The following is a 27390-nucleotide window of genomic DNA, read 5'->3' on the forward strand; positions in this document are numbered from 1 at the left end:
TATTTTTTGTTTATTGATTTATGAAATTTTATTGATTATTATATTATTATTGATTGTTGATTGATTGATTATTATTGATTTTATTGATTGATTATTGAAATTTTATTAATTGATTATTTTATTTTATATTGATTGATTTATTGATTATGAATTATTGAAATTTTATTGATTTATTTTATTGTCAAGATTTATTAATTGTTCATCCAGAAAATCTTTTTTTCCTAATTCTCATGCATATAATAAACATGTGTATTGGAAAATTAAATGTAGAGTTGGAGTATACTGGCGTAATTCCATCAAAATCTGGGGGGGGGGGCAAAGTTGGAACCAGTCTTTCCAATTCTTTCTTTAATTTTTTACGACCCTGCTGGGATGTAATCGACACTGCCTATTTTATGGATTAAATCTAATTGTTTTAAATCCTTGAGGTTAGTCAAGACTAATAATTTCTTGACTATGTTGATCCAATTTAATTAGCATTTTACATCAGTAAAAACTAGTTGTATCAGATATTAAAGTCTGAATTTTGTATCAAGAGAAACCATTGCCCTTGCTCCTTGCATAAAACTTTGAACACGTACGTTGCGGTACTCAAGAAGGTTTTCTTACATTTTTTACAGATATTCAGGGTATTTTCTTCAGCTTCTAGTCAATGTAGTCTTCAGCCTGTAAATTACTCCTTGCTCTTTACGGTTTTACGCCATAACTTCATTATGGCTTTTTAAAGCGAAGCACTCTCTACTTCTTCTTTTTCTGTAAACTCTAGTCGCCATTGGTGCTTTTTATGGCTGAAAATGCAAATCAGGCTTTATGGTGCTTTAAAGTCAAAATCAGGCTCAAAAGTTTTTTATGGCTCAAAAAGCAAATCAGGCTTTATGGCGCTTTTAAGGGCAAAATGAGGCTCAAAAGGCTCAAAAGGTTTTTCGTGGCTCAAAAAGTAAGTCAGGCTTTATGGTGCTTTTAAGGGTAAAATCAGGCTCAAAAAGTTTTTAATGGCTCAAAAATGATCAAAACATCAACATCTTTTTATGGATCAAAACACAAATCAGGCTTTATGGTGCTTTTAAATGCACAAGGCAATATCGCACAAAATGCCTCACTTTATGTGGCTTTTTTAAAAGGAGAAATCAGGCTCAAAAGGCTAAAAAAATTTTATGACTAAAAAGGCGAATCAGGCTTTGCTTTTAAGGGCAAAATCAGGCTCAAAACATCTATTATGGCTCTAAAAGCAAATCAGGCTTTACGGTGGTTTTAAAGGCAAAACCAGGCTCAAAGTGCTTTTTATGGATCAAAACGCAAATCAGGCTTTATGGTGCTTTTAAAGGCACAAGGCAATACTGCTCAAAATGGCTCACTTTATTTGGCTTTTTCTTATGATAAATAAAAAAAAGACAAGTTTTTTTTAACTGAAAGTAAGGAGCGACATTGAAACTTAAAACGAACAGAAATTACTCCGTATATGAAATGGGTTGTCCCCTCCGCAATCCCTCGCACTTTACGCTAAAGTTTTTGATTGTTTTTAAAAGAAGAATTGTGGCAAAGAGTCAAACTTTAGCGTAAAGAGCGAGGGATTGCGGAGGGAACAACCCATTTCATATACAGAGTATTATCGGTTCGTTTTAAGTTTCAATGTCGCTCCTTACTTTCAGTTAAAAAAAAACTTGTTTTTTTATTTAATTTCTTAACGTTTTTGAATTAATCCATGTTTGATTTTGGCTCTCCGTACGTAAATTATTAAAATGAAATTTGCATATTAATTCTTTTTTTGGCTAAATGGCTTTCTCTTACTTTTGATCAAACGATTTTGAGAAATAAGGGTTTGGGAAGGAGGCCTAGTTGCCCTCCAATTTTTTGGTTACTTAAAAAGGCAACTAGAACTTTTAATTTTTAACGAACGTTTTTATTAGTAAAAAATAAATATACGTAACTTAATAAATAACTTACATAACAAACTTTTATATTCTTATATTTTTGATTATATATATGGGGGGGGGGTTAATCCCCTCGTAAATACCTTGCTCTTCACACTAAATCTTAAGTCTTCTCCCAATTCTTTAAGAGTGACCCCTGAATCAGAAAGGCCGTAGAATAAATAGTTGAGATTACTAAAAATACTTTAGCATAAAGAGCGAAGTATTTATATCCTCCTAAATACCTCGCTCTTTATGCTAAAGTATTTTTAGAACCCCTCATATGCGTTATAATCTCTGTTCGTTTTAAGTTTTAATGCTACTCCTTACTTTCAATTGAAAAAAACTTTTCCGTGTTTATATTTTCATTGTTTTTTTGTTTTTTTTTAATAGTAATGCTAGAAAATCCTGCGCCCTTTTCATTGAATTTCTCTTCCCTCATGATATATTTCTCCAAGGAAAGATCCTCCCACATAGCCCCCTCCCCTCAACACCCCCCCCCCCCCACCCCAAACCAAAAAATCCCCCTGAAAATGTCTGTACACTTCCCAATAACCATCACTGTATGTAAACACTGGTCAAAGTTTGTAGCTTGCAGCCCCTTCCCCAGGGACTGTGGGGGAGTAAATCATCCCCAAAGACATAGTTATTATAGTTTTCGACTATGCGGAACAAAATGGCTATCTCAACATTTTGATCCGTTCACTTTGGGAAAAAAATGAGCGTGGGAGAGGGCCTAGGTGCCCTCCAATTTTGTGGACACTTAAAAAGGGCACTAGAACTTTTCATTTCCGTTAAAATGAGCCCTCTTGCGACATTATAGGATCACTTGGTCGATACGATGACCCCTGGGGAAAAGAAGAAAAAACCAAAAAAAAACAAAACAAAACAAAATAAATAAACACGCACCCGTATCTGTCTTCTGGCAAAAAAAAACGAAATTCCACATTTTTGTAGATAAGAATTTGAATTTTTTGCTATAGGGTTCTCTGATACGCTGAATGCGATGGTGTGGTTTTCGTTAAAATTCTATGACTTTTAGGGGGTGTTTCCCCCTATGTTCCAAAATAGGGCAAATTTTATCAGGCTCGTAACTTTTGATGACAAAGACTAAATTTGATGAAATCTATATATTTAAAATCAGAAGGAAGATCTGATTCTTTTGCTGTATCTTTTAGCATCAAAATTCCGTTTTTTAGAGTTTAGTTTACTATTGAGCCGGGTCGCTCCTTGCTACAGTTCGTTGCCACGAACTGTTTGAAACGACACTCCAGTGAACTAAAAACTTTTTTACTCGACCGACTTCACCTGACAAAGTAATAATGAAGGAGCAGCTTTACCCTTTAATGGAAAGTCGATCTTTGGTTCATGTTTAGTTTAATTAGGTCTTCAAGACAAATCACAACATATCAATCATTTCCTAAATTAAATCACCGGGCTTTGGGAAAACTGCTGGGGCCTTGTTGGCGGGCAGCAGCTAATATTCTAACCTTTACCTTACACTAAATAATTGACACTAACAAGAGAAAGAGCAAAAAAATCACATTAACGATTAACAGATTAATTAAATGAATACAAGAGTAAAAGAGAAAAAATAAATGAGAGCAAAGAAGAATAAAATCACAACTAGAAAATATGATTTCATATTTACTATTTACTAACTTTTTTTAGTCACAGCGTCCTCAGTTTTTCCACATATCTTCTTTTTATAAGTATCATTTTTTCAATTTCATTTCTTTTTGTATATCTTCTTTTAAAGAATCCTTTTTGCACCTTTATTTTCGTGGTTAGTTCCCATTAGCTCATATTTATCCCGGTTGCCGTCAAAAATAACGATAAAATTTCGAAGTATTAAATGAAAAAAAAACTAGAAATAACAAGACAACGACAACAACACGTAATTTCAATCTAATATAAAAAAAAACGCAAAAATAAGCAATCTTGAGTTTCGTGTCCGTGAAGCAAACATTTGACCAAACGGGAAAAATTGGAACAGTTACTTTGGGAGGGTCTTAAGTGCCCTCTAGGATCCTAAATACTTGTCAATTTATGGGCGATTATCCGAAAAATTTTCCAAATCATTTGGAAAAAAGCTATTTTGTCCCCTCTCAAAAAAAATACTTGTACGTGCCTGCTTCCGTGTCTCTAGTTTGATCACTAATTTTACCAAGGCAACTTCCTTGTGGTGCTATAATGCATTCAACCACAGATAGTAATTTCTATTTCCATGCTAGTTCACATTTTGTGTAAGAAAAATGACAGCTTGTAGTTTCCTAATAAATTTAATAGAAAATTAATCATGAAAAATAGTTTTGTTTTTAAATTACTTCTTCACCCAAGTATTTTTTTTTTTACTTATTTTGTGTGTAACAATTGTCCCTGCAATACTTACCTATAAAATCGGTTTGTGTTCATGACTCTTACCCAATAACGAGTCTTCAGCCTATGTACAAATTGTGCCACAGTATACAACGGGTACCTGAAGTCAAGCGAGTATTTATCATTATGCATTCTGTAGATTTCACTGCAATGGTGAAGGATCTTAGACGTGGCTTCGGAAAGTCAATGGTATTTTGTCTCATGGCTAGTGGATCCAGTTGCATCTTTCTGGATTATAATTTTTGGGGGTTTGGTGTAAGGGGATTTTGAGGTTAAGGCGGTAAAATATATTTTCCTTCCTTTCAATCACGAAGGAATTACGCTACGATTTTCTCTGCTCTGTAGGCTCTGCTACCAATTTATATAGATTTAACTATTGATAGCAACTTCCATTTTAGTGTAAGTTCCATTATTACAACTTCCATAATAACAACTTCCATTACAATATTCCATTATAATATTCCATCATAACAGCTTCTATTATTTTTCCTTAAAGAATTTGACATCATATACTTTTCAGATGAATTCAATGGAAAATTATCTCTGAAGGAAGAGGAGTTTGAAAAACCATTATTAAATATACAAAAAGTTCAGTCAGTCCAGACTACTAGTTCCTCAATGTCAAGGAATACTCCAGAACGAGAAACATCAAAGGACCAGACGATCCAGCTGATTGGTGTTGAATACCGTACATACGTCGCGGTCCTTGCTGCTATACTCACTGTTGGGATTGTTATTACCACAATGGTCTTTATATGGTTAATAGTGAAGTGTTTCCAGAAAAAGAAGGCAATGGGTAGTAAAAACTGTTGGGAAAAATGGTGTAAGCGAAGGACAGTTCAGCCTTCTAATGAACTTTATGGGTTTGCTAGAATGTCAGGTGAATCGGATAGTGACACTTCATCAACTGTATATCAAGAACCATATCGAGCAACAACTTTACCTATAAATCATACAAGTGTTGTTTCTCAAGACGAGATAGAAACTTTAATGAGAAGAGACCGAAGCGTCATGTTAACGCCAAGAAGTAAGTATGGCATTTTTATTTTCGTAAATTACCAAGGATAAGTGGAAAAAAGTACGAAGGATAGTGGAAAATGAAATCTGTTTAATTGACCTGGTTAGGTGGAAGCTTAACCAGCCTGTTTATATATATATATATATATATATATATATATATATATATATATATATATATATATATATATATATATGTATATATATATATATATATATATATATATATATATATATATATATATATATATATATATATATATATATATATATATATATATATATATATATATATATATATATGTATACACTATAGGCAAGTGTGTATTCTCCTGGTGAGCCATTGTTTTGGGTTGTTGCCTCTGAATTATTTGTCTTTTTTTACTGTTTTTAATATTTTGTAAATGACGACTTATACTTACTTACGACACGACTGCCTGTCCATGGATTATTCTTTATGGTTGATTGTGTATGGCTATGCTGTTTGACCTATATAATTGTGTGGATGAGTTGGATTAAGGCCTCGTTCAATTACTGATCTATATTAATTACTAATGTAGGAAAACAATCTTCCTTTTCTCCTTCTGTCTTCCTTTTATTTTCTTTTTTTGTGCTGTTGCATTGGTGATTTCTTTTTTATTATATATATAATCAGAAATTGGGAACAATCAGAAATTCACTATTCAATGGAAAAAAACCTTTATTGGCAAATATATAGTTTTTGGCAGAAGTGGGTGCCGAAAAAAAACGAAATATGGGAGAAAGCAAAAAAATTAGCCAAAAGTATGCAGCCCCAAACAGATTAAAAAAGTGTAGCTACTCTTTGAAGGGATAGCTACCTTTGGGAATCAACAGATCGTTATTGTTTGAATTCATATGGACGACCAAATCTAACTAACTAGTTTTGCTTAATTATTTTGACGGCTCAACATTGACAAAAATTCGGTACTGCCTTAACAACTTCACAATTTTGGAGCAACCAGAAGAAAAATCTTGGAAAATAGTGATTTTTCAATAGACCTAAGATGGGTCCACGGGGAAAAGCTGTTTTATTTTGGTTTTCTTGGTACTTTAAGCTGCACTTGGAGGAATTACAGAGGATACTATTTTGTTTCTCGCTCAAAAGTAAATAAAACCGACAACTCATAAAATTAATTATTTGCCATAACAAGGCCTGTAACAAAACGAGTTGAGACTTTGGCACTGCAAGTCATAAATAATGAGAGGCTAAGAAGCTATTTTGCCTGCCTTAAAGGGCAACGGAGGGTCAACTTAAAGGGCTTTTAAAAATTAAAGGGCAACGGAGGCACGCGCTGGAATCCCGTTTGAATGGCCCATTCACAATGAGGTTTTAATGATACCTGGATTTAGCTAGCGGTATTTTGAGCCAATCAGATTTTTTTAAGGCCTTTCTGATTGGCTGAAAAATCATATGAAAAATTCGATTGGCTCAAATTAGCAATAGCTAAATGTCAGTATTAACAAAATATTATTGCATAAATGGGCTTATTGACACTCGCAACTCCTTTTATATTAATCAATGGCCCTCTTGTATCCTCTCTGTAGCTAAAAACTTTGTTAGGTTGAAATATTTCCTATGTTTTTTCTATTCTCTATTTCTATAAATGAATTATCTCAATTGTACCTAGAGAGTAAATGCATCTTTCGTGAAATAAAACAAGTAAATTAGGGTGGTATCTAGCAATTATATTTTAGGAAGTTTTTTAAAAGATTCTGCTAAGTAAAGACTTTTGTTCTCTCTAGAATGGAAAGAAAGACATTGCTAGACTTTCACGCGTTATTTTATAGAATTTAGGGAGTTTGGGATGGGAAAGTATTTTCACTTTTTCTTTAGAGAAGGATGGGAATCAAGCGATGGGAATCATAGGGTGTGGGGTTAAATTGAGGGAGCCCCATTTTTAACAATGTTTGTCGTACATCAACGTGTGCCACATTTCAAAACTCTTTGACCCATACCTACTTCTAGTTTAGAAATATAGCTATTCAGGTTGTGTTGAGGGGTACTTGTTACTTACGATGAGGTTCAGACAGCAAAGTCGAGTTTCTTTCCCCTCTTTTGCAGTTCTGTGCGCAAGCTTTTTTTTTAAATTGAAAAGCAAAAATTAAATTCCTCAAAATGGTCTAAAACTCATTACATATTAAAGGAAAGATGGTTCGAGCTATGTACTAATTGGGTAATAAGCGAAGGATTGGCTTTGGGCCTTTTATGAATCCTATGTGTATGTCAAACAGTTCGTGGTAACGAATTCAGGTTGTGTTGAGGGGTACTTGTTACTTACGATGAGGTTCAGACAGAACGGAAATTAAAGTTTCTAGTGTACTTTATAAAAAACCAAACTATTGTAAATTTTGAGATAGCCATTTTGCTCATTATTGTTGAAAGGTCCGATAACTATGTCTTTAAGGATGACATGACCCCCCACAGCCCCGGAGGATAAGCCTTAAGTTATGAAATTTTTTGTTTATTATCGCATTTGTTATTAAGAAGTATGCAGACATTTTCTGGAGGGATTTTCTGGGGTGTTGATTTATTACGGGGAAATTTCCCTATTGGGATGGAAGTTATCGGGGGTGAAATTTCAAGTGGAAATTTTGCACGGGGGGAATTTGCCAGAGTTGATGTACAAAATTCATTTTATTTGTCTTGATTCCTCGTCGGCGACTCCATTTTACATGTGGAAATGCTCTGGGGGAACTCTCCGGAGAAAATTTTTAGCGAAGTTTCAATTCTCTTGGGGACTTTTACTTAGAGGGGAAATTTCGATTGAAGATATTCTCTTTGGCTGAGTTATCACAGGGAAAAGATTTCCACGGGGAAATTTTCTACAGGAGAAACTTTCCAATGGCGGGTATTTCCGTGAAAAATTTCCACACAGGGTGGATTCCACTATGACATGAAAAACGATCAGAAATAAAAAATGTGTCTTTTTAAATGAAAGTATGTTAAGGAGTATTTTTCTGGCAGAATTGTCCAAATGAATTTTCTGAGGGGAATTCGCAGCGAGAAAGGAATTTTACGTGGGAGGAGGTTTCTGCAGAGGAATCATTCCTGGGGGAATCTTCCATGGAGGGTAGATGGATTTCCTGGGATTGTTTGAAAAACGATAAGAAATTAAATAAAAACAAACATTACTTTCAACTGAAAGGACGAAGCAACATTAAAACTTAAAACGAACAAATTTTTTTCCAAATATGAGGAGGCTATCCCCTCCTCATTACCTCGCTCTTCAAGATAAAGTTTGACCATTTTTACCAATTATTTAGGAACGGTCCTGAAAGACGAAGGCCATTTATTTAGAATCAGAACCCTTTTTAAAAGTACTCAGGAAAAACTTTATCGTTAAGATTGGTATTGGGGTTAGATAGCCTCCTTATATACGTAATAAAATCTGTTGATTAAAGCTTTAACGTTACTTCTTATTTTCAGTAGAAAAACTTGTTTTTCATTGCTAATTTTAAATATTTAAGTTTCATTAAGTTTAGTCTTACCAATAAAAATCTAAGAGCCTGAGAAAATTTGCCTCATTTTCGGAAAATGGGGAAAATGCTCCTAAAATTCATAGAATCTTAAATTAAAATCATACCATCAGATTCAGCGTATCACAGAACTCTGCTATAGGGGTTTCAAGTTTCTATCTACAAAAATGTAATTTTTTTCTGTAGGAATGACTTTATCGACTCAGTGGTCCTAGAATATCGCACTGGGGCTCATTCGAACGGAAATAAAAGTTTTAGTGCCCTCTTTAAGTGACAAAGGAATTCGAGGAAAATTAGGCCCCCTCCCACGCTCAATTTTTCCCAAAGTCACCGGATCATAATTTTGAGATAGCAATTTTTAGCATAGTTGTTTATGACTATGTCTTTGGAGATGACTTCATCCCCCACAGTCCCCGCGGGAAGGGCTGCAAGTTATAAACTTTGCCCGATGTTTACATATAGTATTGATTATTGGGAAGTATACAGACATTTTCTTGGGGGATTTCTTCTTTGTAGTGATCGGGAGGAGGTGTTTACGTAGGAGGATCTTTCCATTTTGAAGTTTTTAATGGGGGAAGAGAATTTTTCTATGAAGGGGGCATCGAGTTTTCCATCATTATTAAAAAACCCATCAAAAATAAAATAAAAAAACAAGTTTTTTCAACTAAAAGTAAAGAGCAACAATATAATTTAGAACAAACAAGAATTATTACGTATATTAGGGGGTTCGCCCCCTCGTCAATACCTTAAAAAAAACTATTTATTCTAATTAAACGGCCTTTGTGATTCAGGGGTCATTGTTAAAGAATTGGAACATAATTTGAACTTTAGCGTAAAGAGCGGGTTGTTAACGAGGGGGCGAACCATCTCAAATACGTCATAATTCCTGTTCATTTTGAATTTCTATTACTTTTAGTTGAAAATTTTGTTTTTTTTATTTAATTCTATAGTAATAACAATTAATGATGTATGATTTCTAGCACTTTTTTAACAACATGACATGACACGGTGTTTGAAATAATCGATAATGTTAGTTTTTGCCCACGCAGTCACGTGCGCAAAAATGAGAGGAGGGAAAAAGGTATTTGTCATAATAAACTCAAGTGAAATATGTAAAACATACGCTGAAGATAACAACAATATTGATATAGGTTATAATTTATTCTACATACGTCCTATACTACATAACCTTGACATAATTGCAAACACCCTGCAGATGAACTAAAATAAAGATATCAATCAAGTTGGGGGGGGGGAGGGAAGAACTGTAAGCAAGGAGTATTCGTACTAATAGTAACTGGACTTTAAACGATGGAATAAAAAAAAATAATGGATGAAAAAAATGGCTTTTGTGATGATTTTAAATAAGTAAAATTCATTAATTTAAAGCCCCCCCCCCTAAGAGTTAAGAACGTAATAGAATTTACTTGATATAATTCTAAAAACAAATTATTGACAGCGTTTCGTGTTGTTTGGGAGACCTGATTTTCTTGAGTGTTGTTAAGATGTGGTTGCTGAGATTTTGAGGTTTGAGGTTGCTGATCTATTTGTGTTCGTTGTTGTTGTGATACTTATTGCCATTGCCTAAAATTCTCGCAGGACTTTCAGTTTTATTAAATTAAAGTTGCTAATTCTGCCTGCTTGGCAAATATTTGCATAGCTGAAATCCGAATTTGGAGGCTTTTATCAGTAGCCTGTTGTTTTTCACGCATAAATGGTCTCACAACTTCCTCTCAGACAAACATTTACTTTTTTGATAGCGGAATTCTAATGTTATTTTTCTTATAAGGTGTCAAACTGAATTCTAATATTGTCTTTTCAATTTACAGATCGTGTTTATTTGTATTTTACTGCTTCTTAATTCAGAATCAAGATGCCGAGTCACAATCTGTCTGTGATTGAATTGCTAGACACGAAGAGTTTATTTGATGAAAAGAACTTTTTTTTTTCTGTAGAACAGACTAAGGGATCTAAGCCAAATTTCTGCTCAAAATATTTTGATAAAAAAATAAAAACCCAAATAAAGTGCAGGCCAGTCGTGTGAAGTAGAAAACAGGTTGTATCTTCAGATTATAAAAAGGGGGTTTCCAAAAAAAGGACGCTTTAATGAATATAACTGCATATTAGAGTGCTGTTGCTGGATTATAGCCAAAATCAAAGATTATTCAGCTTATCCGAGTCATCGCACTAGCGCTAACTAATTAAGAGCAATGTCTCAAATTCTCGGTCAGATTGCATAGAAAGTACAATCACAAAGCCTTAGGGGAGAGGGGCCCATTCGACCGGGAATTGTGTGAACAGCCACCCCCTCTCCTTCCTTAGCCTTTTCTGCTCTTGGGTTCATTGACGTGTTATATGAATTAGTTTCTGCTCGATGTAGGTTATAATGTCGCTTTTTACTTTTTTTGCAGAACTTACATTTTTAAGTATTTTAAAATAAATCATTACCGCAGATCCAAATTATAATATATAAAATGTTAAACATTAATTAGATTCAACTAAGGGACACACACTAAGCTCAAGTTCAGCATATTTAAGCAAAAAGCAGCAAAAAAATAAATTAAGAAAACAAATTAATCAGAAATAGAACATATTGCCTAAAAGAGGTTGAAAGCTGGATTTTATCTTCAGATTTGAAACAGAAGAAGCGTTCGTTCATTTTCAAATGAACGAAGTTCTACTTAATGAAGTTTTAAATTTGAGTGTGCTTTCTAAAAGACAAATAACGTTATTTGGTCTATTTTACATGCATTATTACTGCAGATCCATGTTAGGTGGCAAATCAAAATGATATGCTTGTCAGTCGAATCTCGATCCCTTTTTTAAGATTCTCGAAGTATGTTCAAGCTTCTATCTTAGTTCAAGGCATGTACAATATCTGTTTTTTTTTCAAAATACACTACATCTTCGTTTCCTAGTCACAGAAATAGATAAGGAATGGTGCATTGGATATTAAAATCAATTTAAAGTAACCGAAATGCCTAAAAATCTTCCTTGTACCAGCTACTGTTCCTTTATTTCAGAAAACTGAAACAATTCCCAAGTCCCAAAAGACAACTTTTTTAAATTTCTGATCAATTGTAATTTTTCGTGTCTAGCTTTATGTATCAGAACTGTATCTAATGTTATTTCATTAAAGATTTTCAGCCACCGTCTTGTCGAACTGTTGGTAATCAAAATGTCGTTCGATACCCATTTCAACCCTTATGCCAATCTCAAGTGATATATTCATCTTATATGACTCCTGCACGGTTGCCAGAAAAACATTATGCATCCTCCAGTATCTTAAAGGTATTTTTCTCTTTTTTATATTTTTGACTTAAATTTTTATATTTTTAATTTTTAATTTTTTTATATTTTTGGCTTAAAAGCTACGTGCATGTTTTAACTTCTAAAACTGACAATACACTGCAAGGGGCAACAGGGTCTAGCAATACATAATACTCCTCTGATAACCTAGGGACAGATACATTCCATTTTAAAAGGAATAAATAAGCACTACTTTAATTTCTTTTGTGTTAGGGCTTTTTATTTTGCTATAAGTTTTTTTCACTTTTCTGAACACCTATTAAAAAAAGCAAGGAATTACTTTCTATAGTCTTTTTCACTGGTTTTATACTCGTTTCCCTGCTAGAATTTCTCTTGTCCTTTTTCATGTCTGAAAAGTAATCCCAATAGTGTTAACCTCCTTTTTCTAGCCTTGTCAGGTTTGTGAGTGCTTCGACTGAAATAACTGTGGCTATTCTTTAGCATTAGGCTAATATGTAAATGCAAAGTCTCATTTTAGAAAAGAAAATGGCTAAACTTCCTTCTTTTCAAAAATTATCTTTCCCAAAAGTCGTCCAAACGGCTAGAAGTTACCCCTACTCCAGTTTTTTTCTTTTTCTTTTTTTTGTACAATCAAGGTAAGGGAAGACGATTAATAATTATTATTAATATTGAAAAAAGTAACAGAAAATTTGAAGATTTTTACTTAAATTTGAAGATACTGCGCAACAGTGTGCGCAGTATCTCGAGCATAGCTTCTTTTTAAAGGCTAGTTTTTTCATTGGCATGTTTATTTTGACTATGGTAGGTATCTTGACAAGGAGAAAAATTGGGTTCCTTTGTTGTCGTAACAGGTAGGTTCAGGTTTAAGACAGATGAGTTAATTTGACGCTGTAGAACTGGCTAATTAGGACTACGCTAGCACAGTATTAATGACATAGCTATAACACTTTTTATGTACGAAATACAGCTTGAGAAAGAAATAAAACAAGTTGAAAAGTATCTAAAAAACAAATTTATAGATTAAAAAACTTTCTGAATATAGTAAAGCTTTCCTACAAAAAAAAATCCACATTCAGCGAAAGAAAATGAATTTAAAAATAGCAATTGGTCAATATAATTAATTGCATATATAGCAGTCTGATGGACGAGAAGTTGCGAATTTCCTCCAACTATTTGGATCGAAATATCCCGTGAATATGTGTGTTATCAGAGTTAATCATACAAAAACAGTGATTCAAATATTAGTCAAGGTTAAATTATTTTAAATAAAAATACAAATATTCTTGCATCCAAGTAAAGAACGATCAAAACTCAAAAGTAGAAATAATTACCATATTTTACCATAATTACCATATTACCCCTCCACGTATTAGAGGGGCCGCCAGCACCTTCAGTCGCCCTTCCCCAAATAAGCGTACTGAAGCATTGTTCCCCATTTACTTAAAAGACAAAAAGAACTAGAAACGTGTAAAACATATGTTAATTAATGAATTTCCGAATTTGATTATAGAATACGACTACGAATGGAATTATGACTATAAATTTCGAATTACCGTATAGTTACGACTACGAATGGAGGAACTTTCGCAAACTGAGGGTCGAACCTACAATGTGTTTGACCTTTCTTTAATATTAGTGCATATTAAGGTGAATGGAGTTCAAAATAAAACAAACTTACAAAAAAAATATTGAAAAAGACCAGAACTTGCATCAAAAGAAGAACCAGCTACTACTATGCTCAATCAAACACTATTCAATGTATTCTTCGTACAAAATAAAGACGAAAGCAAGTTCTGTCGATTATTCCATTCTCCTATCTCATTTGATTCTCAAGATATTTACAAGTTTCTGTTTTTCCCAAGCGTCAGCTCTCTTCTAATCAACAGAAACAGTTGGGAAATAGATCTCTCGATATACAAATTGTTTTTTTTCGGATCTTGGATGTTAAAAGATACCTTATTCATTCAAACAAATGGTTTTCAACAACGTTCCCAAATTTTTGAACATGTTTTTCAGTTTTTTTCAGCACTCTTGCATGTTGTTTCATATAACGTCTGATGAGTAGCCCAGGCAGGGATATTCCAGCTGGAAAAGTACATGCAGCGCTCTTACTTATTTATACCATCATGTACGGAATTATCAATTGTATCTGACTACTTTTCAAAATGGGTACATATTCATCCTTTTCTTGCAACCCCTTATGCTAATTAGAAAACAACTGTTCTAAGTGGGCCATTTATGTAGAGCCAACTTCAAATAACCCTTCTATTCAATAGTTTTTTTTTTAATGACCTGGTAGATGAACAAGTTTTTTTATAGATCGATGAGACTGTTTTGATAGAAGGTATGACATAATTTTGACTCGCGCAGCCCTTGCAACCGAGAATCTTTTACTGCCAGGCTTCTGATCAAGGCGAGGGCTCAGGTGTTGGTTTTGGCACAATTAATTTCTTCGTACTTTTCGTATACTTTTTAAGTCCTATGTGAGTCTTTTTTTAGATTCTCAGGAAATACACGTTCCCCTAAAACTCTTGCATCCATACCTGACCCTCGTGCATATTACAATGAATAGGAGATTGTACGATTTTTGAAATAAAAATATATAGGATAATTTAAAATATTGGCAAATATAGGGCTTCATATACTTATAGCAAGAAAGAATGGAATGCCTATGAGTTACTGAAAAAAAAAACTATGATATTGATGATTTTAAACTTGAATTTTTAATTGCTTCTTAATCTATTTAAATTTGTTTCGTACCATTCAGGTTTTTGATCCAGCCACATGCTCAATGGCTACTGAAAACAATGGTTATAGTCACTCCAATGGCCGATACAGCTAGATATCCTGAAGAGGTTGCTCACTGTCCGCTACCTATTGTGCACGTCAGAGTACCACTATTCCTTCTTCCACGCATGGAAAGTTTCTAAGCGTGCGCAGTGCAGTTCGTCCATCCAGTGTACATGATTTTTGAAAGTAGACGACTGTTTGAGCATACTACAACAAGAAAGCCTCTTCATTTTGTACATATATATTAATTACCATCGGTAATTTAAATTAATATTGATAAAGTTTATCGTTTATTTTATCAATGATATACTCCTGTATAAATAATAAACGTGATTATCTTTTAGACTACTTGAATTTTTCTGAAAGTTGAAGTTTTGACTGTACACAACTGTTCTGGCATACCATAACAAGAAAGCCTCTTCATTTTGTATATATATATATATATATATATATATATATATATATATATATATATATATATATATATATATATATATATATATATATATCAATTACCATCGGGAATTCAAATTAATATTGATAAAGTGTATCGTTTACTTTATCAATGATATACTCCTGTATAAATAATAAAGCGTGATTATCTTTTAGACTACTTGAATTTTTCTGAAAGTTGAAGTTTGGAAAATATACGACTGTTCTGGCATTCTACAACAAGAAAGCCTCTTCATTGTGTACATATATATCAATTACCATCGGTTCTTTAATATATATATATATATATATATATATATATATATATATATATATATATATATATATATATATATATATATATATATATATATATATATATATATATATATATATATATCATGAAAAGAGAAATCACCAATGCAACAGCACAAAAAAAAAAAAAAAAAAAAAAGAGAGAGATAGAAGGAGAAAAGGAAAACTGTTTTCCTAAATTAGTGATTAATATAGACCAGCACTTGAATGAGGCCTTAACCCTACTCATCCATACAATCACATAGGTCAAACAGCATAGCCATACACAATCAAACATAAAGAATAATCCATGGACAGGCAGTCATGTCGTCAATAAGTATAAGTCGTCATTTACCAAAGAATAGAAAAAATAATAAAGACAAATAATTCAGAGGCAACAACCCAACACAAGGGCTCATCAGGAGAATACACTGGCCTATATAGGGTTTCGCCCCCTTTAAATTCTCTACCCAGCCAAGTGTTGTGGCTACCACAGAATATCCTTGGCATCCCCGTGTCAGGTATCACCCCCAAAATACATGCCTATGAAAGAAAAAAAAAAACAGCAAATGTAAAACAACCAAGTAACACCAAAACAAGCTTATCCTGTTAATATATTAAATAAAAAAAAACTAATTTTTTTAGCTGAAAGTAAGGAGCGACATTAAAACTTAAAACGAACAGAAATTACTCCGTATATGAAATGGGTTGTCCCCTCCGCAATCCCTCGCTCTTTACGCTAAAGCTTTTAATTGTTTTAAAAAGTAGAATTGTGGCAAAAAGTCAAACTTTAGCGTAAAGAGCGAGGGATTGCGGAGGGGACAACCCATTTCATATACGGAGTAATTTCTGTTCGTTTTAAGTTTTAATGTCGCTCCTTACTTTCAGCTAAAAAAATTAGTTTTTTTTTATTTAATTTCTGAACGTTTTTGAATTAATGCATGTTTGGTTTTGGCTCTCCGCACATAAATTATTAAAATGAAATTTGCATATTAATTCCTTTTTTGGCTAAATGGCTTTCTCTTAGTTTTGATCAGATGATTTTGAGAAATAAGGGGTTTTTATTAACGGGTTTTATAAACGTTTTTATTAGTAAAAAATATGCGTAACTTAAGAATTAACTTACGTAACAAACTTTCATAACCTTATATTTTTATTATGTATACGAGGGGGTTTGTACCCTCGTTAATACCTCGCTCTTTACACTAAATCGTAAGTTTTGTCCCAATTCTTTAAGAATGACCCCTGAATCAGAAAGGCCGTAGAATAAATAGTTGAAATTACTAAAAATACTTTAGCATAAAGAGCAAGGTATTTATCTCCTCCTAAATACCTCGCTCTTTATGCTAAAGTATTTTTAGAACCCCTCATATGCGTAATAATCTCTGTTCGTTTTAAGTTTCAATGCTACTTCTTCCTTTCATTTGAAAAAACGTTTTCATGTTTATTTTTCATTGTTTTCTTATAGTAATGCTAGAGAATCCTGCGCCCTTTTCATTGAATTTTTCTTCCCCCATGACAGATTCCTCCAAGGAGAGATCCTCCAACATAGCCCCCTCTCCTCAGCCCCACCCCCAAATAAAATAAAATCTCCCTGAAAACGTCTGTACACTTCCCAATAACCATTACTATATGTAAACACTGGTCAAAGTTTGTAACTTGCAGCCCCTCCCCCAGGGATTGTGGGGGAGTAAGTCATCCTCAAAGACATAGTTATTATGGTTTTCGACTATGCTGAACAAAATGGCTATCTCAAAATTTTGAACCGTTGACTTTGGGAAAAAAATGAGCGTGGGAGGGGGCCTAGATGCCCTCCAAATTTTTTGGTCACTTAAAAAGGGCACTAGAACTTTTCATTTCCGTTAGAATGAGCCCTCTTGCGACATTCTAGGACCACTTGGTCGATACGATGACCCCTGGGGAAAAAAAAAAAAAAAACAAAAAAACAAACAAATAAACACGCACCCGTGATTTGTCTTCTGGCAAAAAATACAAAATTCCACATTTTTGTAGATAGGAGCTTGAAACTTCTACAGTAGGGTTCTCTGATACGCTGAATCTGATGGTGTCATTTTCGTTAAGATGCTACGACTTTTAGGGGGTGTTTCCCCCTATTTTCATAAATAAGGCAAATTTTCTCAGGCTCGTAACTTTTGATGGGTTGGACTAAACTTGATGAAACTTATATATTTAAAATCAGCATTAAAATGCGATTCTTTTGATGTAGCTATTGATATCAAAATTCAATTCTTTAGAGTTTTGGTTACTATTGAGCCGGGTCGCTCCTTACTACAGTTCGTTACCACGAACTGTTTGATCCCTCTTTTTAGCAACAATAGGTAAACTAAATATAATAAATTTTACCAAATCACAAATATTAACACATTGCAAAAAACCCGAATGAACTAAACAATTATAGAATTCATCTTTACCATGTGGATATATATATATATATATATATATATATATATATATATATATATATATATATATATATATATATATATATATATATATATATATATATATATATCAATTACCATCGGTACTTTAAATTAATATGTATGAATTTTTCTGAAATTAGGATTTTTGAAAGTCGGTGACTGTTCGAGCGTACTTCAAAAAGAGATACTTGTTCACTTCGTAGATATGAATCAATTACGATTTTTAAGTTTAATTAATAAGTTTAACTTATTAATTACTTACTAATTAATTAACTAATTAATTAACTAATTACTTACTAATTAATTAACTAATTACTAATTAACTTACTAATTAATTAGTTTAACTTATTAATTTAATTAATAAGTTTAATTAATTAGTTTAATTTAGTATAAATAAAGTTCATCGTTTAATTTATCGATGCTCTTCTGTTAATACATCATACTGTTAACATAAATATCAAATATAACTCTATTTTTAGACTGCTTGAATTAAAGCTAATCTATGAGTATTTTTAAGAACACCTCTCAAATCCGGTTCAATATCACCTTCTATGGCCGTAATAAATGAAAGGTTAACATAGTTAGTTTGTGCTTAGTAGGTGAAGTATTACAAGTTGTTAACATCTGACCTTTTGGCAATTCATCTAGGTTCCAAGGGTACCAACTGGAGGGGAGGGAATTTTTCCTAACTTTTATTGCCTTCCAATCGTATCTATATTTTTTAAAATACATGCGTTATTATTTTCCTGAAATAAAATTGAAAAAATTTTCCCCATCCTCCCTAAAATTTAAAAAAAGTTGGACATAAGCACAATTGGCATGAAACAGAATTGACTGGAGAAGGGCCGTTCCCAGCCAAATTCACCTTAGATGACTTGGTGCTGCAACGATTCAATATTAGTAGTCAAATAGTTCGTGGTAACAAAGTATAGGTAAAGAGCAACCCGGCTCAATAGTAAACGAAACTCTAAGAAATCGAATCTTGATAACAATAGCTACGTTGGAAGGACCGAATTTCGATGCTTATTCAAAATATGTCGAATTCAGTAAATCTAAAGTTATCAATTAAATTTACGAGCCTGAGAAAATTTACTCAAGAATTTGAAAAGGTGGAGAAACACCCCCAAAATATAAACTAACAAAACCCCCAGACAGTAATGTCTGTTCGTTTTAAGTTTTAATGTCGCTCCTTACTTTCAGTTAAAAAACTATTTTTTTTATATTTAATACGTATAGTAATGATTATTGTGAAGTGTACAGACGTTTTCAGCGGGAATTTTTTTTTCGGGGGGGGGGGGGGGTTGAATTTGAGGAGGGGTGGGGTAAGTGGGAGGATCTTTCAATGGAGGAATTTGTCATGGGGGAAGAGAATCTCAATAAGGGGGGCAAAATTTTCTAGCATTATTTAAAAAAAAACAAAGAAAAAATAAATATGAAAAGCTTTTTCAACTGAAACTAAGGAGCAGCATTAAAACTTAAAACGAGCAGAAATTATTACGAATAAGTGGGGCTCACCTCCTCGTAATAACTCGCTCTTTACGCCAAAGTAGTTTTAGTAATTTCAACTTACTATTCTACGGCCTTTGTTATTCAGGAGGCATTTTTAAGGAATTGGGACAAAATTTAAACTTTAGTATAAAGAACGAGGTATGGACGAGGGGTAAACCCCTCATATACGTAACAAAAATATAAGAATATAGAAGTGCTCCACGTAAGTTAATTCGTAAGTTACATATATTTTTTGGTAATGAAAATGTTCGTAAAAAATTAAAAGTTCTAGTTGCTTTTTAAGTAATCAAAAAACTGGAGGACAACTAAGCCTCCTCACCCACTCTTTTTTTTCAAAATCTTCCGATTAAAACTATGAGAAAGCCATTTAGCCAAAAAAAATTAATATGCAAATTTCGTCTTAATATTTTATATGAGGAGAGCCAAAATCAAAAACATGTATTAATTCAAAAATGTTCAGAAATTAAATATTTTTCTTTGCTGAAAGTAAGGAGCGACAAAAAAACTTAAAACGAACAGAAATTACTCCGTATTTGAAAGTTTTTACTGTTTTATAAAAGTAAAGTTAAGAGAAAGAGTTAAACTTTAGCGTAAAAAGTGGGGCGTTTAGGAGGGAACAGTCTCTATCAAATACGGAATAATTTCATATACGTTTCGTATTCATATACGGAGTAATTTTCGCTCTTTACGCTAAAGCTTTTAATTGTTTTAAAAAGTAGAATTGTGGCAAAGATTCAAACTTTAGCGTAAAGAGCGAGGGATTGCGGAGGGGACAACCCATTTTATATACGGTGTAATTTCTGTTCGTTTTAACTTTTAATGTCGCTCCTTACTTTCAGCTAAAAAAATTAGTTTTTTTGTATTTAATTTCTGAACGTTTTTGAATTAATGCATGTTTGGTTTTGGCTCTCCGCACATAAATTATTAAAATGAAATTTGTATATTAATTCTTTTTTTGGCTAAATAGCTTTCTCTTAGTTTTAATCAGACGATTTTGAGAAATAAGGGGTGGAGAAGGAGGCCTAGTTGCCCTCCAATTTTTCGGTTGCTTAAAAAGGCAACTGGAACTTTTAATTTTTAACTAACGTTTTTATTAGTAAAAAATATACGTAACTTATAAATTAGCAACTTACGTAACAAACTTTCATAATGTTATATTTTTATTATGTATTCAAGGGGGTTTGTATCCTCGTTAATACCTCGCTCTTTAGAATAAATCTTAAGCTTTGTCCTAATTCTTTAAGAATGACCCCTGAATCAGAAAGGCCGTAGAATAAATAGTTGAAATTACTAAAAATACTTTAGCATAAAGAGCGAGGTATTTATCTCCTCCTAAATACCTCGCTCTTTATGCTAAAGTATTTTTAGAACCCATCATATGTGTAATAATCTCTGTTCGTTTTAAGTTTCAATCCTACTCCTTCCTTTCATTTGAAAAAACGTTTTCAGGTTTATTTTTCATTGTTTTCTTATAATAATGCTAGAAAATCATGCGCCCTTTTCCTTGAATTTTTCTTCCCCCATGACAGATTCCTCCAACGAAAGATCCTCAAACATAGCCCTCTCCCCTCAGCTCCACCCCCAAAGAAAATAAAATCCCCCTGAAAACGTCTGTACACTTCCCAATAACCATTACTATATGTAAACACTGGTCAAAGTTTGTAACTTGCAGCCCCTCCCCCAGGGATTGTGGGGGAGTAAATCATCCCCAAATACATAGTTGTTATGGTTTTCGACTATGCTGAACAAAATGGCTATCTCAAAATTTTGATCCGTTGACTTTGGGAAAAAATGAGTGTGGGAGGGGGCCTAGATGCCCTCCAATTTTTTGGGTCACTTAAAAAGGGCACTAGAACTTTTCATTTACGTTAGAATGAGCCCTCTTGCGACATTCTAGGACCACTTGGTCGATACGATGACCCCTGGGAAAAAGAAAAAAAAAACGAAAAAATAAAAAATAAACACGCACCCGTGATTTGTCTTCTGGCAAAAAATACAAAATTCCACATTTTTGTACATAGAAGCTTGAAACTTCTACAGTAGGGTTCTCTGATACGCTGAATCTGATGGTGTGATTTTTGTTAAGATTCTATGACTTTTAGGGGATGTTTTCCCCTATTTTCATAAATAAGGCAACTTTTCTCAGGCTCGGAACTTTTGATGGGTAAGACTAAACTTGATGAAACTTATATATTTAAAATCAGCATTAAAATGCGATTCTTTTGATGTAGCTATTGATATCAAAATTCAATTTTTTAGAGTTTTAGTTACTATTGAGCCGGGTCGCTCCTTACTACAGTTCGTTACCACGAACTGTTTGATACGGAGTAATTTCTTTTCATTTTAAGTTTAAATGTCGCTCCTTACTTTCAGTAAAAAAACTTGTGTTTTTTATTTAATCAATCAAAAAGTTTGTGGCAATGAACTCTAAGTACGGAGCAACCGCGCTCAATTGTAACTGAAACTCTAATAAACGGAATTTTGATACCAATAGATATATCAAAGGGATCGGATTTTAATGCTGATTTTAAATATTTAAATTTCATCAAGTTTAGTCCTACTCATCAAAAGTTGCCAGCCCGAGAAAATGTCTCTTATTTTCGAAAAAGGTGGAAAACCTCTAAAATTCATATAATCTTAATGAAAATTACACCATAAGATTCAGCATATCAGAAAACCCTACTGTAGTGGTTGCAAGCTCCTACCAGCAAAAATATGGAATTTTGTATTTTTTGCCCGAAGAAAAATCACGGATGCGTATTTATTTGTTTATTTGTTATTTTTGTTTATTTTTTCCAGGGGTAATCTTATTGACCAAGTGGTCCTATAATAATGCGAGAAGGCTCATTCAAACGGAAACTAAAAATTCCTCTACCCTTTTCAAGTGACCAAAGAATTTGGAGGACATATAGGCCCCCTCCAAGGCTCATTTTTCCCAAAGTCATGGATCAAAATTTTGAGACGGAAATTTTTTTTCATCATAGTCGAAAAATCGTCATAGTCGAAAAACAAAGGACGACTTAATCCCCCACAGTTCCCGGGAGAACGACTGCAAGTTATGCACTATGCCCATTGTTTACATGTAGTATTGCTTATTGGGAAGTATACAGAGGTTTTCATCGGGATTTTTTATGATGGGGGGGGGAGAGAGGGTTACGTAGAAGATTTTTTCATGGAGGAACACTTCATGGGAGAAAAGAATTTTCCATGAAGAAGGCACTGGATTTCCCAGCATTAGTTAAAAATCTATCATAAATAAAAAAAAAAACAAGTTATTTCAACTGAAAGCGAGGAGCAGCATTAAAATTTATAGCGAACAGAAATTATTACGTATATAAGGGGGTTCACTCCCTCGTCAATACCTCGCTCTTTACGCTGAAGTTGTTTAGTGCTTTGAAAAGAGCTATTTATGTTCATTAAACGGTTTTTGTGATTCAGGGGTCATTCTTAAAGAATTAGAACAACAGTTTGTGGTAACGAGCTGTAAGTAATGAGCGACTTGTAAGTAACTGAAACTCTAAAAAGGCGGAATTTTGATGCAAATAGATACATCAAAGGAATGGGATTTTCAGGCTAATTTTAAATATATAAGTTTTATCAAGTTTAATACTACTCATCCAAATTTACGAGCTTGAGAAAATTTGTCTTATTTTCGAAAAAAGTATTAATTTAAGTTTATCTTACCCATTAAAAGCTCCGAGCCTACAAAAATGTTTCTGATCTGAAATGTTTCTGAAATGGTTCTGAAAAAAGAGGGAAAGACCCCCTTGACGTTATATAATTTTAATGAAAATCACACGATCTGAATCAGCATATTAGAGAACCCTACTCTTTAGATATCAAACTCTTATCTGCAAAAATGCGGAATTTTGCGCTTTTTGCCAGAAGATAGTGTTTATTTATTTATTTTTTTTCCAGGGGTTATCGCATCGACCCAGTGGTCATAGAATGTCTTGAGTTTGCTCATTCGAAGAGAAATTAAAAGCACTAGTGTTTTTTTTTTAATTGACCAAAAAATTGGAGGGTAACCACGCCCCCTCCAACTCTGATTTTTCCCAAAGTCACCGGATAAAAATTTTTAGGTAACCATTTTGTTCAGCATAGTCGAAAAATCTAGTAAAAATGTCTTTCAGACTGACTTGATCCCCCAGATTCCCTGGGGAAGGGTTGCAAGCTATGAATTTTTCCCATTGTCAAACAGTTCGTGGTAACGAACTGTAGTAAGGAGCGACCCGGCTCAATAGTAACCAAAACTCTAAAAAACGGAATTTTGATACCAATAGCTACATCAAAAGAATTACATTCTGATTTTGATTTTAAATATAAAAGTTTTATCAAGTTTAGTGTTCCCCATCAAAAGTTACGAGCCTGAGAAAATTTGCCTTATTTTAGAAAATAGGGGGAAACACTCCTAAAAGTCATAAGATCTTAACAAAAATCACACCATCAGATTTAGCATATTAGAGAACCCTATTGTACAAGTTCCAGTCTCCTATCTACAAAAATATGGAATTTTGTATTTTTTGCCAGAAGACAAATCACGGGTGCGTGTTTATTTATTTGTTGTTTTTTTTCCCAGGGGTGATCGTATCATCACAGTGGTCCTAGAATTTTTCAAAAGGGCTCATTTGAACGGAAATGAAAAGTTCTAGTGCCCTTTTTAAGTGGCCAAAAAATCGGAGGGCACGTAGGCCACCTCAAACGCTAATTTTTTCCCAAAGTCGTCGTATCAAAATTCTGAGATAGCTGTTTCATTCAGCATAGTCGAAAAACCTTATATCTTTGGGGACGAATTAATCCCCCACAGTCCCCGTGGGAGGGGCTGCAAGTTACAAACTTTGACCAGTGTTTGCATATAGCAATGGCTACTGGAAAGTGTAGAGACGTTTTCAGGGGGATCTTTTGGTTGGGAGGAGGGGTTGAGAAGAGGGGGTTATGTGGAAGAAACTTTCTATGGAGGAATTTATCTTGGGAGAAGAAGATTTCCATGAAGGGGTGCAGAATTTTCTAGTATTATTTAAGAAAACAATGAAAAAATAAATATGAAAAAGTTTTTTCAATTGAAAGTAAGGAGTAGCACTAAAACTTAAAACGAACAGAAAATATTACGCATATAAGGGGCTCACCTCCTCCTAATACCTCAATCTTTACGCTAAAGCATTTTTAGTAATTTCAACTATTTATTCTACGGTCTTGACAAAATTTAGGCTTTAATGTAAAGAGTGAGGTATTGACGGGTGGGCGAACCCTCTCATATACGTAGTAAAAACAACCGAATATAAGAGTTTGTTACGTAAGCTAATTTGATCCTTACGCATGTCTTTTACTAATGAAAACGTTCGTAAAAAACTAAAAGTTCTAGTTGTTTTTTTAAGCACCCAAAAATCGGAGGGTAACTGGGCCTCCTACCCCTCTTCCTTTTTTATCAAAATCATTCGATCAAAACTATTGGAAAGCCATTTAGCCAAATACATAAACATGAAAATTTCGCTTTAATTATTCATCTGTGGAGAGCCGGAATCAAAACATGGATTAACTAAAAAACATTCAAAGATTAAATTAAAAACAAACAAGTTATTTTAACTGAAAGTAAGAAGCGACATTTAAACTTAAATGGAGCAGAAATTACTCCGTATATGAAAGGGGCTGTTCCCTCTTCAATGCCCTGCTCTTTACGCTGAAGTTTTTACTGTTTTAAAAAGTAGAGTTGAGAGAAAGAGTCAAACTTTAGCGCAAAGAGCGAGGCGTTGACGAGGGAACAGCCCCTTTCAAATACGGGGTATTTTCTGATCGTTTTAAGTTTTAATGTCGCTCCTTACTTTCAGTTAAAAAAACTTGTTTTTTTATATTTAATTTACATATAGTATTGATTATTGAGAAGTATACAGACGTTTTCAGGGAGGATTTTTCTGGTGGGGGGAGACGGTTATGTGGGATGATCTTTCCATAGAGTAATTTTTAATTTGGGAAAAAAATTCTTCGTGAAGGGGGCGTGGGATTTCCCAGTATTATTTAAAAACCATCAGAAATTAAATAAAAAACAAGTTTTTTTTCAACTGAAAGTAAGGAGCAACATTAAAACTTAAACCGAACAGAAATTATTACGTACAGGAGGGGGCTGGCCCCATCGTCAATACCTCGCTCTTTACGCTAAATATTTTCTTAGTACTTTCAAAAGGGCTGTCTATTCTAATTAAACGGCCTTTGTGATTCAGTCGTCAGTCTTAAAAAATTGGAACAAAATTCGAATTTTAGCGTAAAGACTAAGGTATTTACGAGGGGATGAACCCCCTCATATACGTAATAAATTCTATATCTTATAGAAATATATATATCTTATATAATATATTAATGAAGTTCAGTTGTCCCAAAAAGAAAAAACCTATCATAGTTCAAATCAAGAGGCTCGACGACTCATTAAAAAATAACGTTGGAATTTAGTTTGTCAAGCTTCAGTAATTTAAAAAATCTTACGTAGTTTGATCATGTTTGATAATTGTCCATATTTTCTTTTATTCCTTGAAGCACAAAGGACAGTAGAACCGAAATCTTAGTAAAAATCAAGAATAAATTCTTAATGAAAAGGTTTCCATCTATGGTTATAGAGAACTTCAAATAAAAAAGAACAATAAAAAAACAAGAGCTAAGGGCTCATATGGCACTTGTGACGAAGTCGGAAGAGCCAAGAGCTCGTATGGTATGAGCTCTAGCAAAATTCTAAGAATCAATAGATTGCTTTGAAAGGAAAATCAGAGGCTTAATACCGGTCGTGATTCAAAATAAGAGCTCTGAGTCACGAGGTCCTTCTAAATATCAAAATTCATTAAGATCCGATCACCCACTTGCAAGTTAAAAATACCTCAAATTTTCTAATTTTTCCTTTCCCTTCAGCCCCCCAGATGTTCGAATCGGGGAAAACACTTTATCAAGTCAATTTGTACAGCTCCCTGGCATGTCTACCAATTTTCATCGTCCTAGTACGTCCAGAAGTACCAAACTCGCCAATGCACTGAACCCCACCACCTAACTCCCCCAAAGAGAGCGGATCCAGTCAGGTTACGCCAGTCACACATCCACGACATTTATAGGTATTTTCCAAGATTTTTAGTTTTCCTCACCAACTCCCCCAATGTCAACAGATCTGATCGGGATTTGAAATAAGAGCTCTGAGACATGAGTTCCTTCTAAATAATAAATTTCATTAAGATCTGGTCACCCGTTCTTAAGTTAAAAATACATCAATTTTTTTAACTTTTCCAAATTAACAACCCCCAGCTCCCCTAAAGAGAACGAATCCGTACCAATTATGTCAATCTCGTATCAATAATTTGTGCTTATTCTTCCCATCAAGTTTCATCCCTTTATCTCCACTCTAAGAGTTTTCTAAGATTTCCGGTTTCCATGATTTCTGTCCCCCCCCCAACCCTCGATGTCCCCGGATCCGATTTGAATTGAAAATGGAGCATCTGAGACATAAGATTCTTCTATATATCAAGTTTCATTGAGATCAGATCACCCATTCGTAAGATGCCTCGATTTCACGTTTTCCAAAAATTCCGGCTTCCCCCTCCAACTCCATTCAATGTCACCGGATCTAGTCGGTATTTAATATGAGAGGTTTAAAGTACAAGATCCTTCTAGATATCAAATTTCATTAAGATCTGATCACCCGTTCATAAGTTACAAATAACTCATTGTTCTAATTTTTCCGAATTACTCCCCCCAAACTTAAAAAAAGGGAGTGGTTCCGGTCCGGTTATGTCAGTAACCTATCTTGGACTTGTGCTTATTTTTTACACCAAGTTTCATCCCTTTAAGCGTTTCCAGAGATTTTCGCCCCCCCCCCC

At 33.7% G+C, this 27390-nt stretch overlaps 1 protein-coding gene across 1 annotated transcript in view; it reads left to right on the forward strand.

Annotated features, from left to right (window-relative positions):
- The window catches only part of LOC136027619 (discoidin domain-containing receptor tyrosine kinase B-like), a 99842-nt gene extending 84635 nt beyond the window's left edge, over positions 1-15207 (forward strand). The window contains exons 9-11 of the mRNA XM_065705037.1: positions 4810-5316; positions 11944-12095; positions 14842-15207. Of these exons, the coding sequence (XP_065561109.1) occupies positions 4810-5316; positions 11944-12095; positions 14842-14916 (734 nt within the window). The 3' untranslated portion in view covers positions 14917-15207. The remainder of the gene's footprint in view (positions 1-4809; positions 5317-11943; positions 12096-14841) is intronic.
- Positions 15208-27390: the final 12183 nt, after the last annotated feature.

This window comes from Artemia franciscana, chromosome 5, assembly GCF_032884065.1.
Source record: "Artemia franciscana chromosome 5, ASM3288406v1, whole genome shotgun sequence".
NCBI classification, from domain to species: Eukaryota; Metazoa; Arthropoda; class Branchiopoda; order Anostraca; family Artemiidae; genus Artemia; species Artemia franciscana.